General features: G+C 46.7%; 1 protein-coding gene across 2 annotated transcripts in view; it reads left to right on the forward strand.

Moving 5' to 3' along the window:
- The window catches only part of LOC311221582 (PH and SEC7 domain-containing protein 3-like), a gene marked incomplete at its 5' end in the record, with an annotated part of 98,336 nt that overhangs the window by 34,838 nt on the left and 39,712 nt on the right, over positions 1-23,786 (forward strand). Inside the window, 6 exons of one of the 2 annotated variants that reach the window (XM_084305659.1) lie at positions 2,390-2,496; positions 5,968-6,174; positions 6,278-6,358; positions 9,073-9,185; positions 11,788-11,846; positions 14,793-14,882. In XM_084305659.1, coding sequence (XP_084161785.1) covers positions 6,011-6,174; positions 6,278-6,358; positions 9,073-9,185; positions 11,788-11,846; positions 14,793-14,882 — 507 coding nt within the window. Of the gene's footprint in view, positions 1-2,389; positions 2,497-5,967; positions 6,175-6,277; positions 6,359-9,072; positions 9,186-11,787; positions 11,847-14,792; positions 14,883-23,786 lie in introns of those variants that run through there. The other variant, XM_084305658.1, reaches the window with a different exon arrangement.

A 23,786-nucleotide genomic window follows, 5' to 3' on the forward strand; every position in this document is an offset into this window, starting at 1 on the left:
GTTATCACACGTGCTCCTGGCACCCATCTCCAGGCAGTCAGCCCGAACACGCAGGGCTCACGTGTGGCTCCTTGAAGCGGGGTCTGGTGGAGGGAGGCTGCTGGAGGCGAGCGGGCAGAGCAGCAGGGAGAACCTCGCTGGCTGCCCAGGCGTGCTCCTGCGCCGGGGGACCTGCAGGAGCAGCGTGGAGAGATGCCGTGCTGGCGCTTGGCTTTATCTGGTGGAGGCAGCCAGGAGATAGTTCATCGGGTCTGGTTTTCCTCGTCTGTGGTGGTAGGTGGACTGCATCCCCTGGATGGGCGCGGGGCTGTCCTGAAGTGCCTGTCAGGAGGGTTTAACCCAGCCTAGGTGTGAGTGCAGCTGGCAGAAATGCTCCTGGTGGAGGGAGCTGTTACAGCACACGCTGCCCTCTGTGGAGAGGGACAGGTTTTCGCTTTCCAAGCAGAGGGGCATTAATGTGGTGGCAGCCCCTTTTCCACCTGCAGCCCCTGCCACAGGGATGTAAGGAGCCCGAGGCTTGAAAGAGAATCAAACCTAAAGTATTTTTAGCAAAACGTTTGTATTTCAGGTGGCAACAGGCCAGCAAGCCTGTGCAATAAAGGACACTCTGTCTCTCGGAAGGATTGCAGTCCTGTCCCCGTGTGTGGCGGGACTCTGTGTCCTAGCGCTGCGGTCCTGGAAAGACAGAGCTTGGACCTGCTGCAGTGTGAGCCTACCAGAAATGGCATTTCCTGAGCATACTAGCTGTTAGCTCCCTACTTACAGTCGGCAGGACTTCTTTCAGTCAAAGAAAAAGGCAGATGATTGCAGGGAGCAAGAGGTTATTTTTAAGCAGCGGCGTTCGCTTCAGTTCCTGGAAATGGCTTTGCATACGCGCTTATTGATAAGCAATAACAGGTTACAGGGCTTGTTTGCTTGTTTATTTGTTCTCTGCTCCTCTCCCCGTAGTGTGGGACAGCTTAGGTGCTCTTTAATGGATCCTCGGCGGGTGCTGTGGGTTATGGAAGCCGTCCTCCCTTCATGTGCACTCACGGATGCTGTGCTCATGAGCCACCCGCTGAACTCAGCTGCAGCACAGTGCAGCTGTGTCAGTCCTCAAAGAGCGATCTACTTCAAACGTGTCTTTGAAGAGAACCCGTACGTAGGACTTCAAAGCTGCTTAAACCGTTCGGAGTAGAATTGCACAGTGAGTCATCTGCCAGGAAAAGGCTTCATTTATTTATATATTTATTGCACACCCCCCTCCCCTCCTGTGGCTGTATTTTGGAAGAGCCCTGCAACTGGAGGTAACTGGCACGGTAAATTGTTGCCTGACATAGTTTTGTGCTCGCTGCCGGCCCTGAAGAACCTGGTGCAGAGCTGTGGCAAAGCTGCAGCGAGGCAGCTCCCAGCCGGTCTGCGTGATCGGTCCCTTGCAGCAGGAACTGACTCATCGTGTCCTTGTGCTGCCGGGATTTCTTTCCTTCTTGAGGCTGGGGTACTCCTTTCAGAAACCCGCCTGCGTGTCAGCTCTTTCGAAACACATCTCGGCTGGCGCCACGGATTGTTTCCGATCGGCTCCGAAATGTGGAAGCATGTTTCTGGCTGAGCCTGAGCCTTGCCCTGGCAGCTGGCAGGGCAGGGGTTCCTCGCCACAGGGCGGGATGTTTCACAGAGCAAAGCCTGCTCCCCCTGCTATCCGGGCTGGTGTCGGTGGCATCCCAGTGCTCCTGTGTTTCTGACATCCCCGCCGCACTGCGACATGAGAGCCGCTGTTGGGGGGCTGTTCAGGAACCAAAAGAAGGAAAAGACATGGAGTGAAGGCATCTGAGACAGCAGGGACAGTGCTGTGTTGCAGTGTTATCAGACCCGGTTTGGTTCCCTGGCGGATGCCGTGCTCCTGCTGAAGACAACATTTGTTCTGGCCCTGGTTTCAGTGAGCCAGGACTCTTCTCCACCCTTCCTTATTTTTAATAACTGCTGTGTTTTGCTCTGATGGACTACGCTGGCAAATGCCTGACTTAGTCTGCCTTAAAGAGTTCTTTCCCAACAGATTTGCTCAAAATGAGAAGCGTGCCGAGGTCTAATGCACCTAAAACTGCAGGTACTCATGCTCAAGTTTCCCTTTTGCAGTTTAATAGACTGGGAGGTCGAACTTCTGTGAGATGCAAAGTGCTGTATGCTTGCCACTAAGTTAGTGGTCTTGCTCTGCTGTTGCCTGAAAGTTGCAGCCATTCACCAGCCATCTCCAGCATTGCTATGAATGGTTTGAGTTTTGCATATATCGGAGAAAAAAAAAAAAAAAAAAAAAACAACAACAACAACAAAAAACCACCCACCAACCAAAAAATTACCTTAATCTGGAAGACTTTTAAATAGAGCGAAGCGTACTAAGTGCTGAGCACAATATGTTCGAGATACCTTGGCATCGGGAGTTAGGTTCCTGCAGACCTGGTCGATAATGGAATAAATAAAGAAAGCAGCATTACATGTTTCAGGCCCTTCCTGACTGTTAAGGTGTGTTAGGGGAAAGCAGCTTTACAGATGTTACAGTCTGCATGTGTTTTATCCATGAGCGAGGCGGGGTGGTTGCTGCTGTTGGAAGGTATTGAATTTACCGTAGCAGCTGTTTGTTAAATTGCTGTAGTTTCTGCTGGGTATGGTGGCCCAGAGCATGTGCACGTTCAGCGGAGAAGCTGAGGAGCTCATGTGTGGTGAGACTGAAGAGATTTATTTTTTTTTTTTTTGTGTGCTTCTGTTTTCTGATAGCAGAGATTAATATGAGAGTCTCTGGGTGAAAAACAGTAGCGTTGCAGTGCAGGCAATTACCAGCACTATTGTTACAGCCGCTTTTGGCCTTGAATCCAGGATAAGGCAGATACAATTTATTACGTTTTCAGCCTACTCTTGTCAGTGAAGGTTTCTCATTTTTATGTGATAAAGAGTGAAGCCGCATGAGAAGTCTGTGTCCAGTCCTGCTCTCCATCACAAAGCCCCCTTTTGGCTGTGTGTAGCTAGCAGTGCTGCTGTGGACTGATTGTGCGTAGAAATTGCAGGCTGCAGAAGGCAGCCTTGGGCACTCCCAGCCTTTGGTTTGAGTCCATTACAGGCACTTTGCAGAAATAAGCAGGTATTAATGCCTGTGTTTGGCAGAGGGAACAAACAGGAAAATGGTACGCCCACGGAGCTTGGAGGTAAGAGGAGACGTCAGCCTTTCCCCTGTAAGACCTGCAGACCCCATAGAAATGACCTGTCCAGGAGGGGACATTAAAAAGGCAGCTTACATGCTGTAATCAGCAGGTGTCTGTATTTTACAAGCATTCGGCGACACAGGCGCTGTCTTCTCACCACATAAAAAGTTTGAGAATTGGAGTCTTGCTTTATTTTAGCAGTCTGGCATTGTCCCTGAACACGAGGCTTATGTTACAAACAACCTGTACTATTGATCTGACCGCCTTTGTGTACTTACTAATTGAGTAACAAGTTAATTCATTGCCAGAATAGCTGAAGGAAGCCTATGACCTAATAATGTGTATGGGGACTCCCCAGGAGGACGAAGCCCACAGTCAGGCAAGCTGGAAGTTAAGGTTTCTTACGCAGCTCTGTTGGCTCGTTTTAGCGCTCCCTTCTTGCTGTGTGTTCCTTCTCCACATACGAACGGCAGCCCTGAGAGGCAAAACAGAAGCCTAGGGCTCCTGCACTGTTTATTTCACCAAGAGGCAGATGCTGGCACTTCCTCTCTCTATAAACTCGTGGTGGTTTGTGGTGACGTTGACTCTCGCAGTGTGCTGCTTCTAGCAGAATGCAGATGTTGCTTGTCAGCGCTGGCCATCGTTCAGGGCTATAAATACTGCCTTTAATAAAGAGCAGTGGTGAAACAGGGCTGTGATTTATGAGCAAGGCTCCGCAAGTTGGCATGGCTTTTGGAGCAGCGTTTGCGTGTGGAAGGCAGGGTAGAGGTGTTAGCTCACCTGGCTGTCCTTTGCTCTTCTTAAATACCAGGGCTGGGTGTTTGAAACCAGTTTTGGCTGTTGTGAATGGATGAGCTGTTCCTTTGGGTGTGTGTCAGAAGGGTTGGGGATCTGCTTTATTCACAAATTCAGAGTAGACCAAATTCGGTGTTTTTATTATTATTATTATTATTATTATTATTATTATTATTATTATTATTTCTAAGAGAATCTACGACTTTGTCTAGAGCTTTTGGAAAGGGCTGAGGAGGGGCTTCCCACAACAACAGTTATGAGGAGGGGCTTTTTTTGTTTGCTTTCTAGGGTGGCTGCTGGGCAGTGTTCTTAATACTTTATATCCAGTAATCCCATGGTAGATGAAAATGAAGTATTTTTATTATAGCATCTTAATATTTACACTTACATGCAAACTAAAATCCCCATTACTTGTAAGAATGGGCAGATGTCTGTTTTCTCCAGATATGTTTTTAAAAAATAGAAGGGTTTACCCGAAGTGCAGATGTTTGATACCTTCATTAGGTGTTTTCTGTAAGTTTCCCACTTGTAGGCTCACAGCACAACCTCCTCTTAAATGTGAGAAGAGGGTAGGGTGCAGGTGATGATACATGTTGAGGAAGGTGTGCAGAACAACCAAGATCTTTGGTTTTAGCTCACGTTACATGAGAATCTCCGCTTGGAAAGGTTAATAAACATCTAACAGACATCTCAGGAAATCGGTAGGTCATTGCTGGAGTGATCAGTTTTTCTGACTGTGGCTTGTCCAGCCTGAGGATTACAGTGGCATACGAAGCTTTGGTATGCTGAAGCGTTGTGTTTAAAGTCATCTTTACCTCATTCCACTCATATCTGCCCTGCCTGTGACCTCTGCTGATCACTCATTATCCCTGTGTAAACTAAGACTTAGTGGAAAGAATTTCTGCATAGTACTTTTTTTTAACAGAAATGCTGTCACACGCAGAAACGAGATTGTGTAAGGGTTTTCATGCAAGTGTCAGACAAGCTTTTTTCCAAACTTTCTTTTTTTTTTTAAAAAAAAGAAAAGACTTATCCATGTGGAGGGAGGTGTACGCGGGGGTGCACTTTCTTATGTGGAAGGCTTTTGCTTCTTTGAAGGAAGAAAAGCAAATACAGAGTTTAGCCAGAACTTTCCTGCTGTAGTAGAAGTGGGAGGAATCTATAAATGCATGATTTATATAAAGTGCCCTGGGACTGCGATACTGAACATCCTGACTTGGAGCAGCCGGTGAGGGAAATCATCGCTGCCACGAGGGAGCAGGAGGAAGGCAAGAGGTTCTTCAGGCTGGCCCAGCAGTTTGTGCCTCTCTCCAGTTCTCCGAAATCAGCTTCCTTGCCCCGAGTCCTGCTCTTCCTGGTGGTGCCACCCAGTGGGATGCCCGCTGCGTGTGGGCAGCGTGGATGCTACTGAATTCTGCGGAGGTTATTTTAGATTTGGGGAGTAGCATTGTTTCCAGGACAACTGGGGGAAGAAATGAGGAAGGGACTTCTGCTGAGCCAGCGCGGAGCTGCCGATCGCCCTGGCTGTGTTGCCCTGTGGAAAGTGGCTTAGGGCTTACATCTACAGGGGACCCTTACAAGCTGTTCTCAAACACGTTGGGTACATGCTGCTGGCAAATGATTGAGTTAAAAAATACTACAACAAAAATTAGATGAGAAGTTGTTGTTGTCAGGCGCAGTTGTAGGTTGACTGTAGCAAGCAGCTGTCTGTGCGGTGAGCACGGGTTTTGGACAGAGCTTGTTCAAGAGGTGAGTGCAGAGCACAGTGTGTTTCTGGGCTGGAAAACCCATATTTGGGTCTCTGTTTAATTCTCTTATTCTCTGATGACTGCTAAATAAATGTTCCTGTTATACACAGCTCCTTCAATTAAGTGGCATTTGCTATAGCATGTAATATTGCCTCTGTACCATTAATTGCCCTCTATTCTAAGAGGAATTAAATCCTTCTTGAAGCCGTGATGTTGTCATTCTTACTTCTTTTCATGTGCCTTACATCTCATAGCAATGCTGGACTGCAGAATGCGGTGCTAGACTCCAGTGCTGCCATGGGGAGCAATGAACTTCAGGAGAAAGATGCTGCTGGAGCCCTTGGCTACGACCTCAGCAATGGCAGCAGCAGCAATTTGGACGCAGCCAGGCGCCTGGCTAAACGCCTCTACCATCTGGACAGATTCAAGCGCTCCGATGTGGCGAAGCATTTGGGCAAAAAGTACGTGCTGATATGGGGACTTGTGCTGTGTTGTTCGTACTACTGGCTCAGGAGAGTTCAGTCTTGAATAACTCACCTTTCTTTCTTTTTTCTTTCTTTAAAGCAACGAGTTCAGCAAGCTCGTGGCCGAAGAATACCTTAAGTTTTTCGATTTTACAGGCATGACGCTGGACTACTCGCTCAGGTACGTGCCTCTTTGGAAACCCAATGCTCTTGTTTTAGTAGCAGGTCTGTTTGCTGTGTTGGCCTGGGTGAAGCAGTGGGAGCTTAAGATTGTGAAGAGAGGGAAGTGACGTGTTCTGGGATGGAGCATTTCTCTTCTGTTTAGCTTGGCGTGCTGCTGTGCGTAGCTCTGTTGGAGTGGTGGCATTTCCTGGAGGGAGAGATCTTTGGGTGGACTTGCTTAGATGTGATCCTTGACACAGGGGAGAGGGAGAAGAACAACAAGTCAGTGAACGGGGGGAGCTTGCAGCCTGCCAGGTGCAGCTGAAGAACGAAGGTGTTGCTCGCGGTTGAGCCGCCCAGTACTCACTGTCTTTTTGGCTGGTGCCTTTTGAAGCTTTCTCTGCCTGGCTGCACTGTGCAAGGCAGGGGCCAGGATTTCACGTGGCTTGGCAGCTCCCCTCGCTGTGTCCCTCTGAGGCACCTAAAAATGTGCAGAACAGCAAAAACTTCCACATGGAAAATGCCTTTGAGAGTTTGGTAGCTGCCAGTGTGGGTGTTTGAAAACCCACCCCTTCAATTTTTGTTCCTTTTTACAATGGAATTAGGTCTTAGCGGTGTTTGTTTTCAGTGTTTTTCTAGGAGGCAAAACACTAAACTTGTGTAGCAGTGGCCTGTTGGCACAGTTGCTGGACCATTAAATGCTGACAGAAAGGGAGAGGGATTTAATGTGAGTTTAAACCGTCTGGCTCAGGCTACTGGAAAGGGTTATTATTTTTCCTAATGATATGAAACCAGGAAGGCTGTGGGCTCTTGTTGGTCCCCTTGCAAATGCATTTCCAGGGGGTCAGCTGCAGGAAACTGTGGCAGAGCCCTGCCCCTGTCCACGAGGAAAGGACAATGAGCCCTGCATGCCGAGGGCAGCAGGGAGACACCTGCTGAAGGGTTAAAGGAGCACTTGGATGCTGGGTGCTCCAGCACCAGCCCAGCACAGGGTGGGGGATGCTGCCTCCTTGTTCCGGGTGTTAGGAGCCCTGGAGCATGGTTCTAAATATACCCCTCTTTTAAATTGTGAAATCCAACACCTAATTACTTCTCCTCGCATTTCTAGGAGGCCTCTTCTCCCTGTAGATCTCCTGTTAATATTAATAGTCGTGACCTTCTCTAAAATATGCTCTGGTTGGTACGGGACTGAGGCACTCAAGGGACTTGCAGGGGCTTCGTCAGCAACCGCTTGCCAGCCAAACTGCGGAGGCTGCTGGGTGCACAGGCTGAGGGCAAAGCATCCTCTTTTTTCACAGATTGAAGCCTGTGGTAGTCATGCTGACTTTTAAGATGCCTTGCCCTCCATCTGCAGCACGTGAGAGGTATCTGCCCCGCTGCTGCTGTCTTGCTGGTGAGCTGTAGTTGCTAAATGATTGTGATGCATCAGTGTACCACAGCCTGTGGCAGCAGCCCAGACCTGTGTTCCCTTCAGATGGTGTGAGGCTGTTGTGCAGGGTGTGGTGCAGTCCGTGGAGAGTCAGGGCACATGGATAGGCAGTCGTTGCTCTGCTCTGCTCCCATGCCCTGGCTCTGCGTGTGGGCTGGCTTCACTCGTGCATCTCTCTTGTTTATTGAGCAAATGCTGTTCGTCTGGCTCCCTCTCCAGGGGTGCTTGCAAGGTGGGTCACGGTGCTGACAACAAGGAGAGGCTGCAGGTCTGTGGTGAGCAGCAGGAGCAGGGGCTGCTGCTGGAGGGAGGGCTGGCTGTCAAAATTTCCCAGTAGGGCGTGAAATAGGGTGGGTAAGAGAAACCCTGCAAAGACTCGGTTGTATCTACTTGTGAGTTCGGTTATTTGCAATACGGTACATGTGAAATGAAGTTATTACCAGGCAGATCACACTCCGTATGGGTGTGAGATCCCTGCAAGTACAGTCTGTCTCTGACCTTACATCAAAGAAAAAGATTTAATAGTTATTCTTCCAGGCTAGATAGACTCGAATGTTCCAGCAGCATATTCCACGCCTCTCAGCTCTGGTGTTTGTTTCAGTCTCATGGGGTATTTAAAATTTGTCTATTAGGCACTCATTTGCAATGCCTTCTTGCTTTGGACCCAGAAGGTCTGTGTTTCCAAGCTTTTCTTAGAAGCATCTTGACAAATGAGTGTAGGCTGATACCGTTGAGGTCATCTCTTGGCTCCAGGATGTGGGGATTTCGGGAAGGAGAGAAGCTCTTCGTGAGAGCTGGCTGCAGGGCTAGTTTTCCTAGCAGGGAGAATAGTGGGGTGGCTAAGAGGCAGATGAAGGCGTGTCCCTGCTCCTTGCACGGGCTCACTTGCTCTGTCCAGTGCATGTGCTCGGATGTGCACAGCTGGAAGAGAACACCTTGAGTGTGTGCTGTGCATGGACAGCACCTGTCCCAGCTCCCTCCCTGAAGAAATGAGAAATACTGAAAATTAGGAACAGCTATTTCAAGCAGAAAAACTGCTTATTAGCTCATATATTCTGCGGTTGAGACCAGTAATTTAACTCCTCCTGGTTAATTTACTGTAGTATTTGGGTTAACTGCCCGTGGGATAATGGTTCACTTTCCTAGACAGGCTTCTTGGAACCAAATGTCTGGTGTGTGCTTATGTATCTCCTGCTAAGATTTGTGCTGTGCTGTGCAGCTGTATATGCTCCCTCCACACACACCGTGTGAGAGGAAAAAGGGATTTATGATTTTAATTTCTCCTTTTTCTGCGCTTCTTTTAGGAGTTTCTTTAAAGCCTTTTCACTTATTGGAGAAACTCAGGAACGAGAGAGAGTTTTAGTCCACTTTTCCAGCAGATACTATCAGTGTAACCCAAACACCATTTCTTCTCAAGGTAACTTTGCTTCTGATAAGGTCTTTGGTCTCCCTATTCCCTCATCCTCACCTTGTATGTATGGTAGCTTGTGTGGTGACATGCTGTAATTGCTGTGCCATGCTTCAGAGATTGCCTGTCACAAGCATGGAAACCCTTCCCATTGTCAACACACATTTGTGTTAAGACAGTGAAAAATCGTGTTTATCCCCACACAGGCAAGGTCTTTAGGCCTCCTCAGTGTAAATCCTTTGTTTCAGCATCTCCAGATTTAAACGTGTTTGGTTGTGGTTTTTGGTCTCGCTGACTTCCCATGTGTGTGGGTACCTGTGCTCCAGCTGCACGTGTACGGATGGGAATGATCGCATCTCATGTGGCAAAGACACTCTTCGCTTCTCATACTCAGCTCAGTGCTCATCTCTCCGCGTGCACTGGCAACGCACATGCCAGTTCTTGCCAGTTGTGGGGGTGAATTTTGGGTGCTGTATCCAGACCCTGGCACGGTTTCATCTTGACTGACTAACATCAGTCAGAGAGTACTGCCTCCGTGCCAATGTTTTCAGTCATTTTGGAAGTTGGTGGGGGAAACAAACAAGCGCAGAGATCAAACCCAAGGAAGTTGGCATTCGAGAAGAGGACGAGCTGTCCGCTGGCATAGCTGCTGCACTCAGTCACCTGTGCCAGCAGAGGAATGTGACCCTGCGATTCCAGTGCCGGCTGATCACACGCTGGGAAAGCTGAGAAAGGGAGGAGGAGAAGAAAGAAAATACGGACGGGCTCAGACGAGCCTTTGGTCTCTAGTGTAAGTAGGGAGGAGCTGCTGTGTTCAGAGGAACCACCACGCTTCTTGCCCCTTGCTTCATAATTAACCTGTGGCAGAGAGGTGGCGTTTGCCCTCTCTGTGCCTGTTCAGCTTTACTGGCTGACCTGTCAGGGAAGGGAATAGGTAGCAATGAGATGTCAGCTGCTCCCACACCATATCTGTCCCCTTCCTGATGCCTTTCTTGTTTTAAGATGCCACAGGCAGTCAAGTGGAATAGGTGTGTGTCGTTTTTAGATTAAAACAATGATTTCCATGTCGATCTGGCTGCCTTACTCGAATTCCAGGTTGCAGTAGGGACATTTCCACTTAAGAGTGTGAGTAAGCATTTCAATTAAAGTGAGTCCTGTAGCCCTTGCTTAGGATTTCACATAATTTTGATGCTGGATTCCCACTGTCAGTAGTCAAGTGGTGCGCTGCAGAAACGTGGTGATAGTTCCTTTTGGTGGAAATCCAGGGTTGCATTTGCTTTTCTGTTTTCACTTTTCACATTTCCTTTTTTTTTTTTAGTTCTCCGATTGTATTTGGGATTTGGAGGACGGGCTGCTCTAGAGAAATGTGTAGACCTGAACTAGAGCACCACTGTCCCAGATTCAAGCTGCTTCAGACTTGATGCTGTTACCGATTATAATAGTGCTGCTTTTATTCCATGCTCTGCTAGAGTTCTGCCACGTTGCTTGGTTGCCTTACAAACATTGTAAGAAAACATGGTATTTACCTTGCAGCACGTCTTTTTGTAATGGCTTTATTTTTCACAGATTTAAGCCTGTGATAGTCATGCTGACTTTTAAGATGCATATATCCCCATCCCCATTTCTTCTCTTTTACACCACGTGGGGATCTGTGCATGGTCATAATCCTGACCTGGCTACAAAGGTTTTTCCTTGCATCTCACTGCAGTGTGTCCATGTCTTATAAATGATTCTGTATCTTTGTGACACCTCTGTGAGAGAAAGGGAGACATCACCAGGTGTTTACAAACAGGAGAATGGAGAAAATATTTTTATTAGAGCACTTTAAGTTTGCAAACTGGATGAAGGCATTTAGAAACTGAATTTTCCAAGGTGACAAATGGCACCATGGGCACTGTCACCTGTGTTTGGATTGTTCTCAGCTGCTACACTTGGGGTTTTAAAAGGGGTGCCTGGAAAATAAACAGTACTAAAGTGATAGCCACTTTTGCAAATACTGGTCTGCTCTGACTTTCCAAGGTCTACCACAGTGACTCGAGGGATGGAGTAAGGAATGCAGCCCCTTTTCTTCTGGCTCCATGTGGAGTTCCTCTGCCACAGGACCTGTTTAGACATTGATGGGTTGTTCACTATCCAACATGAAGCCTAGGCTATCAGAAGAGCTGAGGGAAATTCTTCAAAATTTAGTGTAACTGAGCCCTGAATGAGGAAGGGGCCACAAAAACAGCATGCTATCTATCGTGTTGTATGTGTACCGTATACAAGAATGTGCATGTATTATTCTTCCCTTTCTGCCCTAAAAAAGTGGGAGCTGATTCAAGCTGTACTGGCATTAGCAGGCAAAGGGTGGCAGCGTGGTTTCCTGTCTAGTTTGCATCATCCATGTGTGCTGCAAGATAGTTTTGACAGTCATTAAAAGATGAAAGAAAGGCTGTTCTGTCTTGGCAGCTGTGGAATGACCTCACTGTTCATTTACTTAATTATGTGTATTTCTTGATAAACAGATTCTCATTAGGAGAACAGACTCGATTAGGCTGCAAGGCTTCGTTTCAGCTGTTCTTAAAGGTACAGGCTTGGGTTTGCATGTGACTCGTGTTATGCCTTTCTGCAGATGGAGTTCACTGCCTCACGTGTGCCATGATGCTGCTGAACACTGACCTGCATGGACACGTGAGTTTTGGGTTTTGCCATTATGTGCGAAGATGCTCCTAGTCCTCAGCCCCCTTTCTTTCTGGTGGGCTTCTCGTCCTCTCCCCAGTGATGGCAGGTGACCCTGGCCAGGGAGGGAACTGTGGTTGGGATTGAATTCTCCTTTCCAATACACAGAATACAAGGGGCAGGAGGTGCTTGCAGGTATCCTGTTGCAGGGAGAAGATCTGGTGGGACCAGAGTTCTGCTCAGCCAGGTAACGATGGCTGTGCCCAGAGGAAAAAGAGCAGAGGAGGGGCGTGGGTGCTCTGAGCAGGAGCCCTGCATTCCCCCGGTACATGCCTCTCTCCTGTGGCTGCCTGGGGGAGATAATTTTCCAGTCCCAGTCCTCTTAGTCACTCTGGTGCAGCAGGGTGCCAGCAGCCCTAGGACATGTATTTGAGCACCTGCAGTGCAATAGGCTGCTGTGCACGGTATTCCTGGGGCTTCCTCTGTCCATGGACAGCAAGGATGTGGGGCCAGGCAGCAGGGCATGGAGGCTTATCCCTGGGGGCAGGCACAGCTCTGCAGTGGCTGCGGGTAATGAAGCCCAGGCTTCTGCCTGCTTCCCCAGAGGTTTTGACACCCACCTGACGTTAATTGAAGATCTTTGTCTGAAAATTGTAGGAGCAGGAGGGGGAAGGGAGTTGTAAAGACTTTTTCTTTTTTTTTTTCCTTTGTGGGCTGGGCCTTCCCTGAGATACTGGAGTAAGAGATGTGGCTCTGGCCCTTCGTTACTGCTGTTGGTTTGTAGCTGGGGTTAGAATGACTGGTGCACCATGTAACTTCGGAGGTTTATCCTGCTGGCAGCCATTACTCATGTGTTGCTACCTGTGTGGAGCTGTAATGTTTGCCAGGCTCCTGCACGTGTGCCACTTCTCTCTGGGATTTCCTGTAACTTTGGTTTTCTTCTTACTGCTTTGCATTTTTTCCACGTAGGTGGTAAGTTGGGCATTTCTGACTTGGAATGCAGCCCCTTGCACAAATATACTAATTGCCTGTTCCCTAACAAAGATACAATGCTCCAACCCATCCTTTAGCATGATTCTGCTGGAGCAGGAAACAAATGAGTCATAGGGCTTGTCTGCACTGAGCTCTGGTTGTTGCTGACAAGCTAATGATAAGTGCGGATGCTTTTGTTTCACGGTAAGCTCACATGCATGTAGGGCTGTAGGGCAACTGCTGTGCCTTCAGTCCATGCTCTCCCTTAACTCTTGTAGACAAACTCTTACTTACCCCTTTATTTGCCCCTGCCCTGCCGCATTTCTTTTTTCTTTTTTTTTTTTTTGGTAGCTAAATCCTTTTTGCTAGCTGTGTCTTGAAGATGCATGCTTACTTCTCTGCAGGCAGGTTATTTCTTGGGCTGTGATGCCATGCTAGAGAGGTAACTCTGTTCAAGGCATCTCTAGACTGCAAGGCACATCTTCTGCAACCTGTGTGGTGATGTTAGCTTTGGTCCTTTGGTGGGTAGGTCCTAACCTGCTTTTGGTCCTTTGGTGGCCAAGGGCTGTGGGTTCTGTCTTTGTGGCTAGATGAGGCTGATGGTTAGGGTTTGGTGGTTTTCCGTCTTTCCCCGATCATCTTTTTTTTTGCAAAACAGGAGTAGAAGTGCAACCCAAGCCATCATGTAACTGCAACACTGAATAACCTATATTATTGACTCATCTCTTTCTTGGGACTTTGCTTCTGCCTGTACACAAAGCTCTTCCACTGTAGGTTGTGAATGCTTCATGTTTTACTGGCAAGGCAGGGAGGAGGGCTTCAAGCTACAAGGCTGCTTCCCCAGGAGGACAGCCAGCAGTCCATTTTGCACACAGAAACAAGGCAGGTACCATGTAACATGCCCTCATTAGTCAGAGAGAGCAAGCGCTGTGCAGCTTGTGGGGACACCGTGCTACATGTGGAGGCTCACAGCATGGTATGTACGCGGGCGCACCGTGGCTAGCTCTGACCCAACAGAGGAGTTCACAGCCCAGTGTCATCCTGCAGCCACGGCATACCCTGACCATTGGATGATCTTACCAGACCTTTTCCTCTCTGGCATCCCTAAAGATAACTCTGGTCATCAGAAAGCCCTGTTTTCCCTTTGCTTTTGTTTTATGGTTAGTTCCAGGCTGCTTCCCTTTCCTCAGTTCTCTCTGGACTCCTTTTTTCACCAGTTTTCAACAGTTCGGTGTTACCATTGCTGCCCACTCACTTGCATGGCTTCCACATGCAAGGCTTGGGGTTTCTAGCACCTGAGGTACCAGGGGGACCTGGCACAGACACCTTCTCTGAACCCTCACTGGGATCCCAGAACAATTTAAAGGCAGCCTCAAACCTTGAAATACAGAATGTTTTGGGTCCTACATGAATGTAGCTATCCCCTTTCTGATTGTAGCTCTGTTGGGCAACTTTGAGACAGTGAATTACACAGAAGGAGAGATAAAAGAAACCTCTGGAAGTGTGGAAGCAGAATCAGAGTCTGTGAATCAGAAGATGGTGGCTCCTGAGCATCCTGCTCTTGCAAGGCTGCTACTACTGGAGGGCAGGATTAGAAGGAATAAGAATAAGGTCTGGAAAGTGTCTTGGTTGTTTCCCTATGCCCCACAGGCGGATCAAGTACAGATTTTCTCCCTTGTAGAGCCTTTGGAGACATGGGGGCACCATGCACATTCCAGTGAACTTCATCAGCACCCTCTTCATTATCCTCCAGTATTCAACTTTTTTTTTTTCAGATGAGTATGTGGAGTCCAAGTACACTTTACCATTTCCAACTGTGTTCACACAGGGATGCTTGCCTGTGAGTGATCTTGGGAATGTCTTCTTAGTGCTGCTTGCCTTGGGCTTGAATGAAAGCAGGGAGATGGAATTCACCTGTAACACTGCTTATGTACTTTTCAAAAGCAGCGTGAAGGTGATGCTTTGTTTCTCTGTCATCCTTTCCAGAACATCGGGAAAAAGATGACCTGCCAGGAGTTCATTGCTAACCTCCAGGGGATGAACGATGGCAAAGACTTCCCAAAAGGGCTGTTGAAGGTAAGAAAATGAACTGCAGAACGTGTTTCAGTGAGAGATGGTTCAAGCCGTGCTTGCATTTTTTGAATCTCAATTGTAAAGCAGTGGGCACGTTTCTCCTCCCAGAGCATATACAATACGTACAGTGTGTTCATTCTGTTGTTTTCCCTCTGCCTTCACTTGCATGAGGCTGGGACAGTGTGCATCATGAACTAGCAGGACTAAACTTCAGTGGAATCATCTCCAGAGCCATACGTCCTGTAAGGTCGGGTGGTCAGGCAGTCCCAGGCTTCTGTCTCCTGATTCAATCAGAGAGAAGGCAGCCAGCTGGTTCTGACTATTGAATATGTAAGGACTAATCCTGAACTGCATATCTGGAAGGCGTGTGTTTTTTCATCAAAGGTGCTTTGGGGTTTTCACATTAGAGCAGATGTAATTTCAGATTACAGTGTGCTGTCTGGTACAGACTGCTTTGCTTCAGGTTTTGTTCATTAAGTTTATGGCAGGAGTTAAATCTGAAGAGCTGTGAAAGAGGCTGAGCAGGACAAATCTTGTTTCATTGTCAATAATAATGAGACTGTTTCGTTTCTCTTTTGTGTGATTGTTGGCATGAAACAGCAGTCTGTCTGAATGAGGAGAGGAGCGCATATACTAGACATCGTAATTTTTTTGGTAATGGAAATAGTAATGAGAGGTTGCTGCATCTGAGATCTGACCCAAAGCCTACTGAAGTAAATCAAGAGTTCCTCCTGTTCTGTTTTGTTTTTTTCTTTTTTTTCAGGCCTATTGTGAAATGCAGATGCACCTGCACAATTACAAGTGGCAGAGTTTTTTTCTACTATTGGCAGTTTCTTCAGTTTCTCCAGCTTTTTCAGGAGCTTTTTGTTAGTCCCTCCCACCTCAGTTTAGTAGTTAGGAATGTAAACTCAAACCCCTTGATTTTAGATTTAATGTATTTCTTTTTAAAATGTGGGTGCAGTGTGCTCGTCTATCAGCAGCATCACTTATTTTATTTTTTTTTTTCCCAAGGAAGTTCATTTCTCAGTCTGCCATAGAGAGATGTGTTGAGATTAATTTGCAGGCTAATTGCAGCCCTTATTGAATAAATAGGTCTCCAGGCTGTGTTTAAATAACCTTCTGAGTGTACTGAGGAGAGGTTTCCACTGGTGCTCACCTGCTGTTTATTTTCATGCTGACAGAAGTACACAGTCGGGGCTGAATCTTGGTGTTTATTGCTGACCTTCAGTCTAGTGCTAAGACTGCCTGGCCCTTTGCCAGCCCACTGAAAGCCAGGGACTGGGACTCGGGATGTTTTGGAAGAAACCTGGTGCCAGTGTCCTGCTTCCTTTGAGGCACGCTGCCCTTTTCTGCGTGCCGCCCTAATGCTCTGGGGACAGAGGTGGAAACCAACACTGGTCTTTCATATGGCTTGTCTGAAGGTTTGCAGACGTTCTGCTGCTCATTGTTTTAATTTGCCAGCGGAGGGAAGTCGTGAGAGTGGCAGTAAATGTGCGTTTCAGTAGCTACATTACTGTGCCCGCAGCAGCCAGCCTGACACTAGATATGTGATTACCAAGATTTAGCAGAAATTAAATTTGCATTACTGTCAATAAATTTAATTCACGGAGCCCTGCTTCAGCACAGTGCTGAAGCGCATTTGGCTCGCTGGTGCATTAGCAGGACAGCTGATGTGAGGAGGCTGCAGGCTGACTCCCCACAGCCCTTCTGAAGTTGTCTGGGAGAGCAAGGACCATTTCCACAGGGTGGCAGTGTGCCCCTGCGGGAGCGAGATGCTCAGCACCCACTGGTGAGTGGCGTAGATGTAGCTGGGAAGCAGTTGTGCTTTTCTGCCTCTTCCATCTTTCCCTGTTCCCCTTGTAGCACTGAGGTGGGCATTGCATCGCTGAATGAAACTCTGCAGCTGTGCATAGCCGAGCCCCTGTGCAGAGCTGAGCAGTGCTGGCACTGAAAGAAAAGGGGGAAATCTTAGACAAGTGCTTCATGCAGGACTTGGGAAGCTCTCTGTAACACTTGCTCAGTACAGAGCAAATACAGAGCAAGGTGGCTCAGTACAGACTCAGAGCTGCAAGTCCCGCTTGAGACATGCAGAACAGTAAACTCACAAGCAGAAGTCAAATGTCTTCAGTCACTCCTATTACCCTTACTTCCACTGCAGCCTTGAGTGTTTATTTCGTTTGGGTAGGAAAAGAGACTTTCAGTGGGCAGACATGAACGTGTGAGGAGAGACAGTGGCCTATTCTAATTGTAATCAGCCTCTGAAAACTTTGGATGTGGGATCTCATTGCTCCCCCCCTCCCACTCGCGTGAAGGAACCAGACCTCTGTTGTATTGTGTTTTTTGTTTTTTTTTCACCCCAGCAATAAGGGCAGTTTGGTAAACACCATAAGGCCTTGTAGTTCAGGCCTTGATTCTGTGTGTCCCTGTGCTTTGGGAACAGGGATTTTATTCTGGCTAGAAGGGAAATGAGGAATGCTAATACAACATCACTTGCTCTGTGTCCCTCTGTCTTTTCTTTAATAATGAAAGGAGTTTCATTTTGTACATTCATCTATACGATGGTTTATCTATTTATTTATTTTTTTTTTGTCTTCCTCCCTCCTCCTGTTAGACCTGAGGTTGTTTTTAAAGTTGGGACCCACAACGGCAAATATGCCAATCTGATTAACAGCGTGGCTCTCCCCATGGGATCTGCTTGCAGTATGCATATATTCAGGTCTTTGCTGGGCAGGCAGATACATGCACAGATATATGCACCTTCCCTTTTATTCCATCTTAGCTCTGGCTTGACCGTCTGTCACGCATCTGCTGTCAACTGCTAGTAAAGACCATAAGTGGAGACAGTGGCTTGATGTCCATTGTGTGCTGTCAGTGCATACAGGCCTGACAATGGTAGTTTATACTTACTCCAAAGTTCCCATATGCCTTCAGACTGGAACAACTCCTTGCAAGTGAGAACCAGCATCCCAAGCTGCGATTCTCTTCGGTGTAAATCAGTGGTATCTCTGTTTGGCTGACTGGTGTATAAGGTGATTCAGGCCTGTTGAATCCAGACAGATGAAGGTTCTTGAGAGTGAAGTTTTTCAAAGGCAAGAAAACTTTTTGAAACTCCTGTCCTTTGACTCTGAACTGTCACACTCCAAGCATGCAAATAGTTTTCTATTGTATCGAGCTGTGTGAGGTGAATCCTGAATTACTAGCAATGTTTTCCTTTCAGCTTTGGTCTGTTGCACAGATCCCTTCACTGTGATGAGTCGAAGCCTTGGAAGGAGTGCCAAGGCCTGTGAGCTTTAATCTGGTGTTGCCATACTATCTCCACTGATGGTAGTCTGTTACATAGCCATTGTCGCCTTCAATGTTGGGCTTCATGAGATTGGCTTGAAAAGCATCTACTTTTGGCCGTGCTCTCTTGTGCTGACTGGTGGCTGCACTGCCCCCCAGCGTGAGCACCGGGTGTGAGGTGTGCCCAGATCTGTGCCTTCAGGTGGAAGGTGATGGCTCTGCACCAGAGTGGTGTCAGGCAGCCTCACCAGCCTGAGGGAGCTGGGGTGCTCTGCAGTGACTTTGCTAGAGCTGTCCCAGGAGGGGCTGCTGTGGAGATAAGACTCCATTCCTGCATGACAGATCTGCTCTGTCTCCCGGAGAAGTGCTGTAATGAAGTGACCAAATTAAGTGGGAGTTGCTGCTGCCGAACTCTCCTGAAGAGCCAGTCCCCCTTAATTTCCTAAATGATTTGAATTCTTGATCAGGACTCCTGGGATATGCAATTTCCTATAGAAGCTGCAAGGTAGAGTTTATCTCATTTTGCTGTCAGTTCCTTGCACTTTAATCAATGATTGTTGTATTATTTTTTTTTTTTTGCCACTGCCTTTGTCTCCTATTTCACCTTCTCCCCTGCTCCTTATCTCCCACCCCCAAAAAGCCCTCCAAAGCAAACACTTCATTAAAAGAGTTGATCTCTTTTATTTCTCTTTTTATTTTATTTTTCATTCTTGAGCCGTTCCCATCATTTCAGGTGTCTCGTGGAGAGAAGGGGGTTGAATGTCAGGTAGCTAACTTTTTTCTCCCCTCTTATTTACCCAGAAGAAGTCACACTTACCAGACTGCTGTGTACGCTGTAACTGCCCTCGTCTGTAGTCTCTGCACTTCGTCCTTTTGTATCTGAGGCTCTTCGGCAAGGACTTTCCACCTTCCTGCTATTGCTGAATGGAAAAGCGAGCCTGATGAATTCACCGAGAAGGGAGTTTGTAGTGGCGTGCCAGAAGGGCCCCAGAAGGGTAGCGTTTATGGCTGGAGCACGGTGCAGCTGTGGGCAAAGCAGGGGGGCGGAGGGGATGAAATGTCTGTGCTCTGCTAGGAGAGTTGGAATTCTGCTTGGCAGGAATCGGGCCTTACCTCTTTGGTTCACCTCCAGGATGAAGTTTTTCCTTTTCAAAATGTTTCTGCTGGGATAGTGTTTCTGGGGCAGCCATTTCTTATCTGTTGGAAATGAAGGATCTGTTGCTGAAGGCCTCTTTCAGCTGCTAGGAAACAACTGAGTCTAATCCAGCAGTCTAAAAGTCAGGGAATGCAGGATAAAACCATTAATCCATGTCTTTAACAGTTGTTTGTGAAAACATACTTCCCTTTCAGTCACTGAAGAGCCACAGTAACAGTGACTGAAGGGAACACCCGGATTGCCTTCGGTCTTCTCCATCCTCAGTAAGGACCTTTCTACTGTGGTAACCTTCGTTTCCCTTGGTTTATGATTCTGGATGTTGTAGCTTATCCTCTGCAGGGATAGTAACCAGCTAAAGCATGCCCATGCAGAACTGTGAATTAAGCCAGGTTATGGTGATGCGTGCATTACTCTGGGATCTGGTAGTAACAGAGGTCCTGACACCTGCCTGCCTGGGTGACATACACATGTATTTTTTTTCTTGTGTTCCAGGAATTTGGCTCAATTCATGTAAAGAGAAAAATCTGAAATCTGTGCACTCTCTGAAGTCAAACAAGCCTAAGTATTAAGTCTAGGAAAGCAATATAAGATAACAGCAAAAGTCTAATGCTCTCCACTGACTTTCTTTCTCTGAGCAGGGGAAGTGAAACTCTTGAAAAGGCTTAAATGTAAGATTGTGTGATGGTGATCCAGGAATAATAATTCCTCTCAGTGGTCTAGGGGTGGTGCAGGGAATTGCTTATCTTGCTAGGAAGCAGGCGTTTCAGGGCGGGCATGTTTCTGCTTTCATTGCCTGCATTTCTCTGACTTATTTTTCCTTCTCCAACCTTTTATTTCTATGCATTCAGATAGTTGCTCAGAAGATCTTGCCTAGCCCATCAGGCTTTTGTGTCAGCAAGGAGTGAAAGCCAAGCAGGGTCGGCTAAGAATTTCCATTAGTACCTGCTGCAATTATGTGGCTTAATACCAGGCTCCTAATGAGCATCTGGGGGGTTAATTCTCATCTGTGGAGGCAAAGTCTCAGTAGCGAATTGTCCAAGTTGATCAGGCAAGTGAATCATATGATGTTTAGCTTCTCCATCCTGTCAGATGGCCAAGGCTGTCAGTTACTCTCTGGTTTAGCCAAAATGCTTAGCAGCTCCCGAGGACGAATGTCTCTGTGTAGAGCTTCCCGTTCCTCGTGCTGTCAGTGTGAAGGGTACAGAATGCTGGTCTTGAGCAGTGCTGCTCTCTGCCACCTTAAAGAAGGAGCTTTAGGCTCTTTTCGATCTGGGAAATCTCTAATACAATGTCACACATACATTTTGGTCCCTATGACATATTACTCCCACCTCCATGTAGGTAGAAAACAAATTCTGAAAAACATTCTTTGATCTTCCACCCACTGATCTGCTTGAAATTTTAGTTCTGTACTGCAACTCGAGAGAAGGAGGAGTAGGAATATAATTTATACCATATTTAAAAAAAAAAAAAAAAAAAGGAAGAAAAAGAAAGGGAGAAAACATTACTTCCACCAGTTTTGGAATTATTGCCATATAAATCTTTGGTACTCATGCCTCCTGTTAGTCATCTCACTTTTAAAATGACATTGGATTACTCTCTCTCTGACCCAGTTACACTGTTTCTTTTCAAGCAGGAGCACCGTGTTGCTGCTTGAATTTTGATGTGTGTGTGTGTGTATATATATATTATTTTTTTTAATGTTAAATGGAGCACTTAGTTTCCTTCTGAGGTCATGCTTCCTTGTGTGACAAAGTATTCGTAAGATCCTGGTGAAAACAGAGGGCAAATCCAAGATGACTCCTTCCTGCCCTGCTGACAGATGGTGTTTGGCAGGCGTCATGAGGACTACGTTGGATTTCTCCTGCGGCTGGGGCAAGGCAGCCAGACACCCCTCCATAGCCACATGCGTTTGTGGAGGACAGGGATGCCAGAGGCTGTGCCTATGTACCCCCCCTTGGGCTGCTCCTTCCAGTGCCAGCAACACCCACGTCAAACTTTTGTGGCTCTCACAATGGCCTCAATTATTTTTTTTTAATTTTTTTATTTTTTGCTATTGTTGTGTTTGCTGTCTCTGAATCAGAGGGAAGCATTAAGGGGTGGTTGTTTTTCTTTTCATGCAATGTCCGGGGGCGTGCTGGGTGGCGGAGGGTTTGTTTAAATGTTGTTGGCTGTAAGCATGCTCGCTGCAGGTACAGAGGCATGGTTTGTTTGCAGCTGACAGGGAGAGTCTGTTGGCTTTGCAACCATGTTTGATTTGCATCACTGCGGGTTTCCGTCACATCTACTTGGGACGGTAGGGTTTTTTCATGGTTTTATGGATTTGCTTGGGATGCTGCTCTTTTGTGTAGCTACGTCTGTTAGCTTTAACTTAAGGAACTTGGTGGTCTCTGATAGTTGACGCTTGTTGTATGGCTTCATTTGTTTCTGCCAGCCCAATTTACAATAGACTGTAGCTCCCAAAAGGAGGATGCAAGAGGAGACTTTTTTTTTTTTTCCTCTGGAGACTATACTGCTTAGCTAGGAAATGCAGTCTGTGACACTGAGCTATGTAGGGATATGCTGTAAGGAAAATCAAGTTAGGTAACTGCATCTCTTCACTTGTAATGCTGATCAGGATAAAGGAGGTGTGGTTCCTTTGCACCACTGTTCTTATCCAGGAGCTTGTTTTCACTAAACTTGTAGTCTCCCATCATTCTCAGCAGGGCACTTCATCTTGGGACAGATTTCTTTTGGCTCAAGATGCAGCAGGGATCCTGGAGAGAGAGAGATAGCAGGATTGATTTGGTCTTCCACCAGCCAATGTGGTTTTATCTCTCAGCTTGCTTTTTGGTGACTTACTGATGTAAAAGGTCAGTTGTAAAGACTAGTGTCTGTGACTACAAGTCAGCTGATCACAGATGTGCTTTTGGCCTGCTTCTCACATAGAGTAAAACTTTACCTTCTTGAGTTAACCTCTTGGGAGCAAGGCTTGTATTTTCCTGGTACTGTAAGTTGATGTGCTTTGCTTCATGGTTGAAGTGGTCTAAAAGCACATGCTCTTGCAGTTTGAATAGCTTAGTTGAAATGGGATAGCTTTCTAGGCTGTAGTAGTTTAACTGCCTTCCATTGTAAGGATTACTTTCCATATCGTAACAGAAATCAGAGTAATCTCCAGGCATTCCTTCAGAATCTATAGCAAAGGTGTATGCACTACTACGTAAGTCGTAAGAAAGCAAAAAATTCTTTCTTGAGGACATCAGTGAGTGTTTTTTTGCTGGTAAATTCACTCAGATTGGGGTAAAACCCAGCAGCTCCATAAACGTCACTATAAAGATCTACTGTGGTCAGTGGAGAACAGGAGTGTCTCTTGGGAAAAGCTAGGTGGTTAATTTGGAGATTAATTTTGAAATTTCCTGTCAATATCTGCCATTCTCCCACCATACACAAAACGTGCTGTTACCCTGTTAGGGTTCCTTGTAGATGTGATTGCTTATGTATGTAGAAACAAAGTGATTGCTCTAGTATTTCTGCTATTTACAGGGATGGCTGTTGGGAGACATTAAGATTTAATCTTGGTTGTCAGCTCCCCCTGGTTAGCAGACCTCAGAAATCATTATCTTAATATCACAGTAATGTCAGTTCAATAATGTCACTGTTGATCAGTTGTTGAGCTGTAGTTCTGTAGCCATCATGTATTAGTATTTGATCCAGCAGAATTAACTGCAAGTCTGTTTTGGGGAGAAGAAAAAAACAGGGATGAAGGAAGAAGGAAAGCAATCTTATGAGAGATTTAATGCTGTTTATTTAACAAACAACAGTATTTAATAGTGGTATTAAATACTGCTGCTTTCCTGTGCTGCACAAATATGTTATTACTGGCTCTTGAGAGTACATTTTAGGTAATTGATGTGTGTATGTATTTTGTTAGCTTTTGTTGGGGGTATTGCTGTCACTGGGATCAGGCTTAAATGATACTAATGGATTCTTGTGGCTTTGTCTGAGGACATTGAAGTTCTTCAGACACAATAACTTGGTCCTTGGGTTTGGTAGCTAAAAGCCAATATTGAATTTCACTTTGAATTCCTCAGGTTTTCTTCTTTTGTTGTTATTTGCTGAATAACATTAGGAGGACAAAGTGAGGACTGGGTATATTTGGCCCTGACTGAGTCAGTGAAACCTGGTGGGAGGAAAAGATGGGAAGGAGCTTATTGCATAGGAAGTTGGCACGGCTGCCTGTTACCTGTATGGGTGATGTACTCTGCCACTGCCTGTGACAGGTGAAAAGCTTTTGGATAGCTTTGAAACGGTGAGACGGAAAGAACTGCAGATACTCTGCTCCCCCCTCCCTTCATCTGCTTTGGCCTAAAGTTTCAAATTCTCCTGCTGATTTATGGTTTGCTCTTGGAGGTGCTGGTAGGAAGCGTCCATAAATAGGGTCACCATCCTTTCAGTCACCCTAGCGGTGTTACTGAACTGTTCCGACCAAA

This window comes from Netta rufina (assembly GCF_964035555.1).
Source record: "Netta rufina genome assembly, chromosome: Z".
In the NCBI taxonomy this organism is placed as follows: domain Eukaryota; kingdom Metazoa; phylum Chordata; class Aves; order Anseriformes; family Anatidae; genus Netta; species Netta rufina.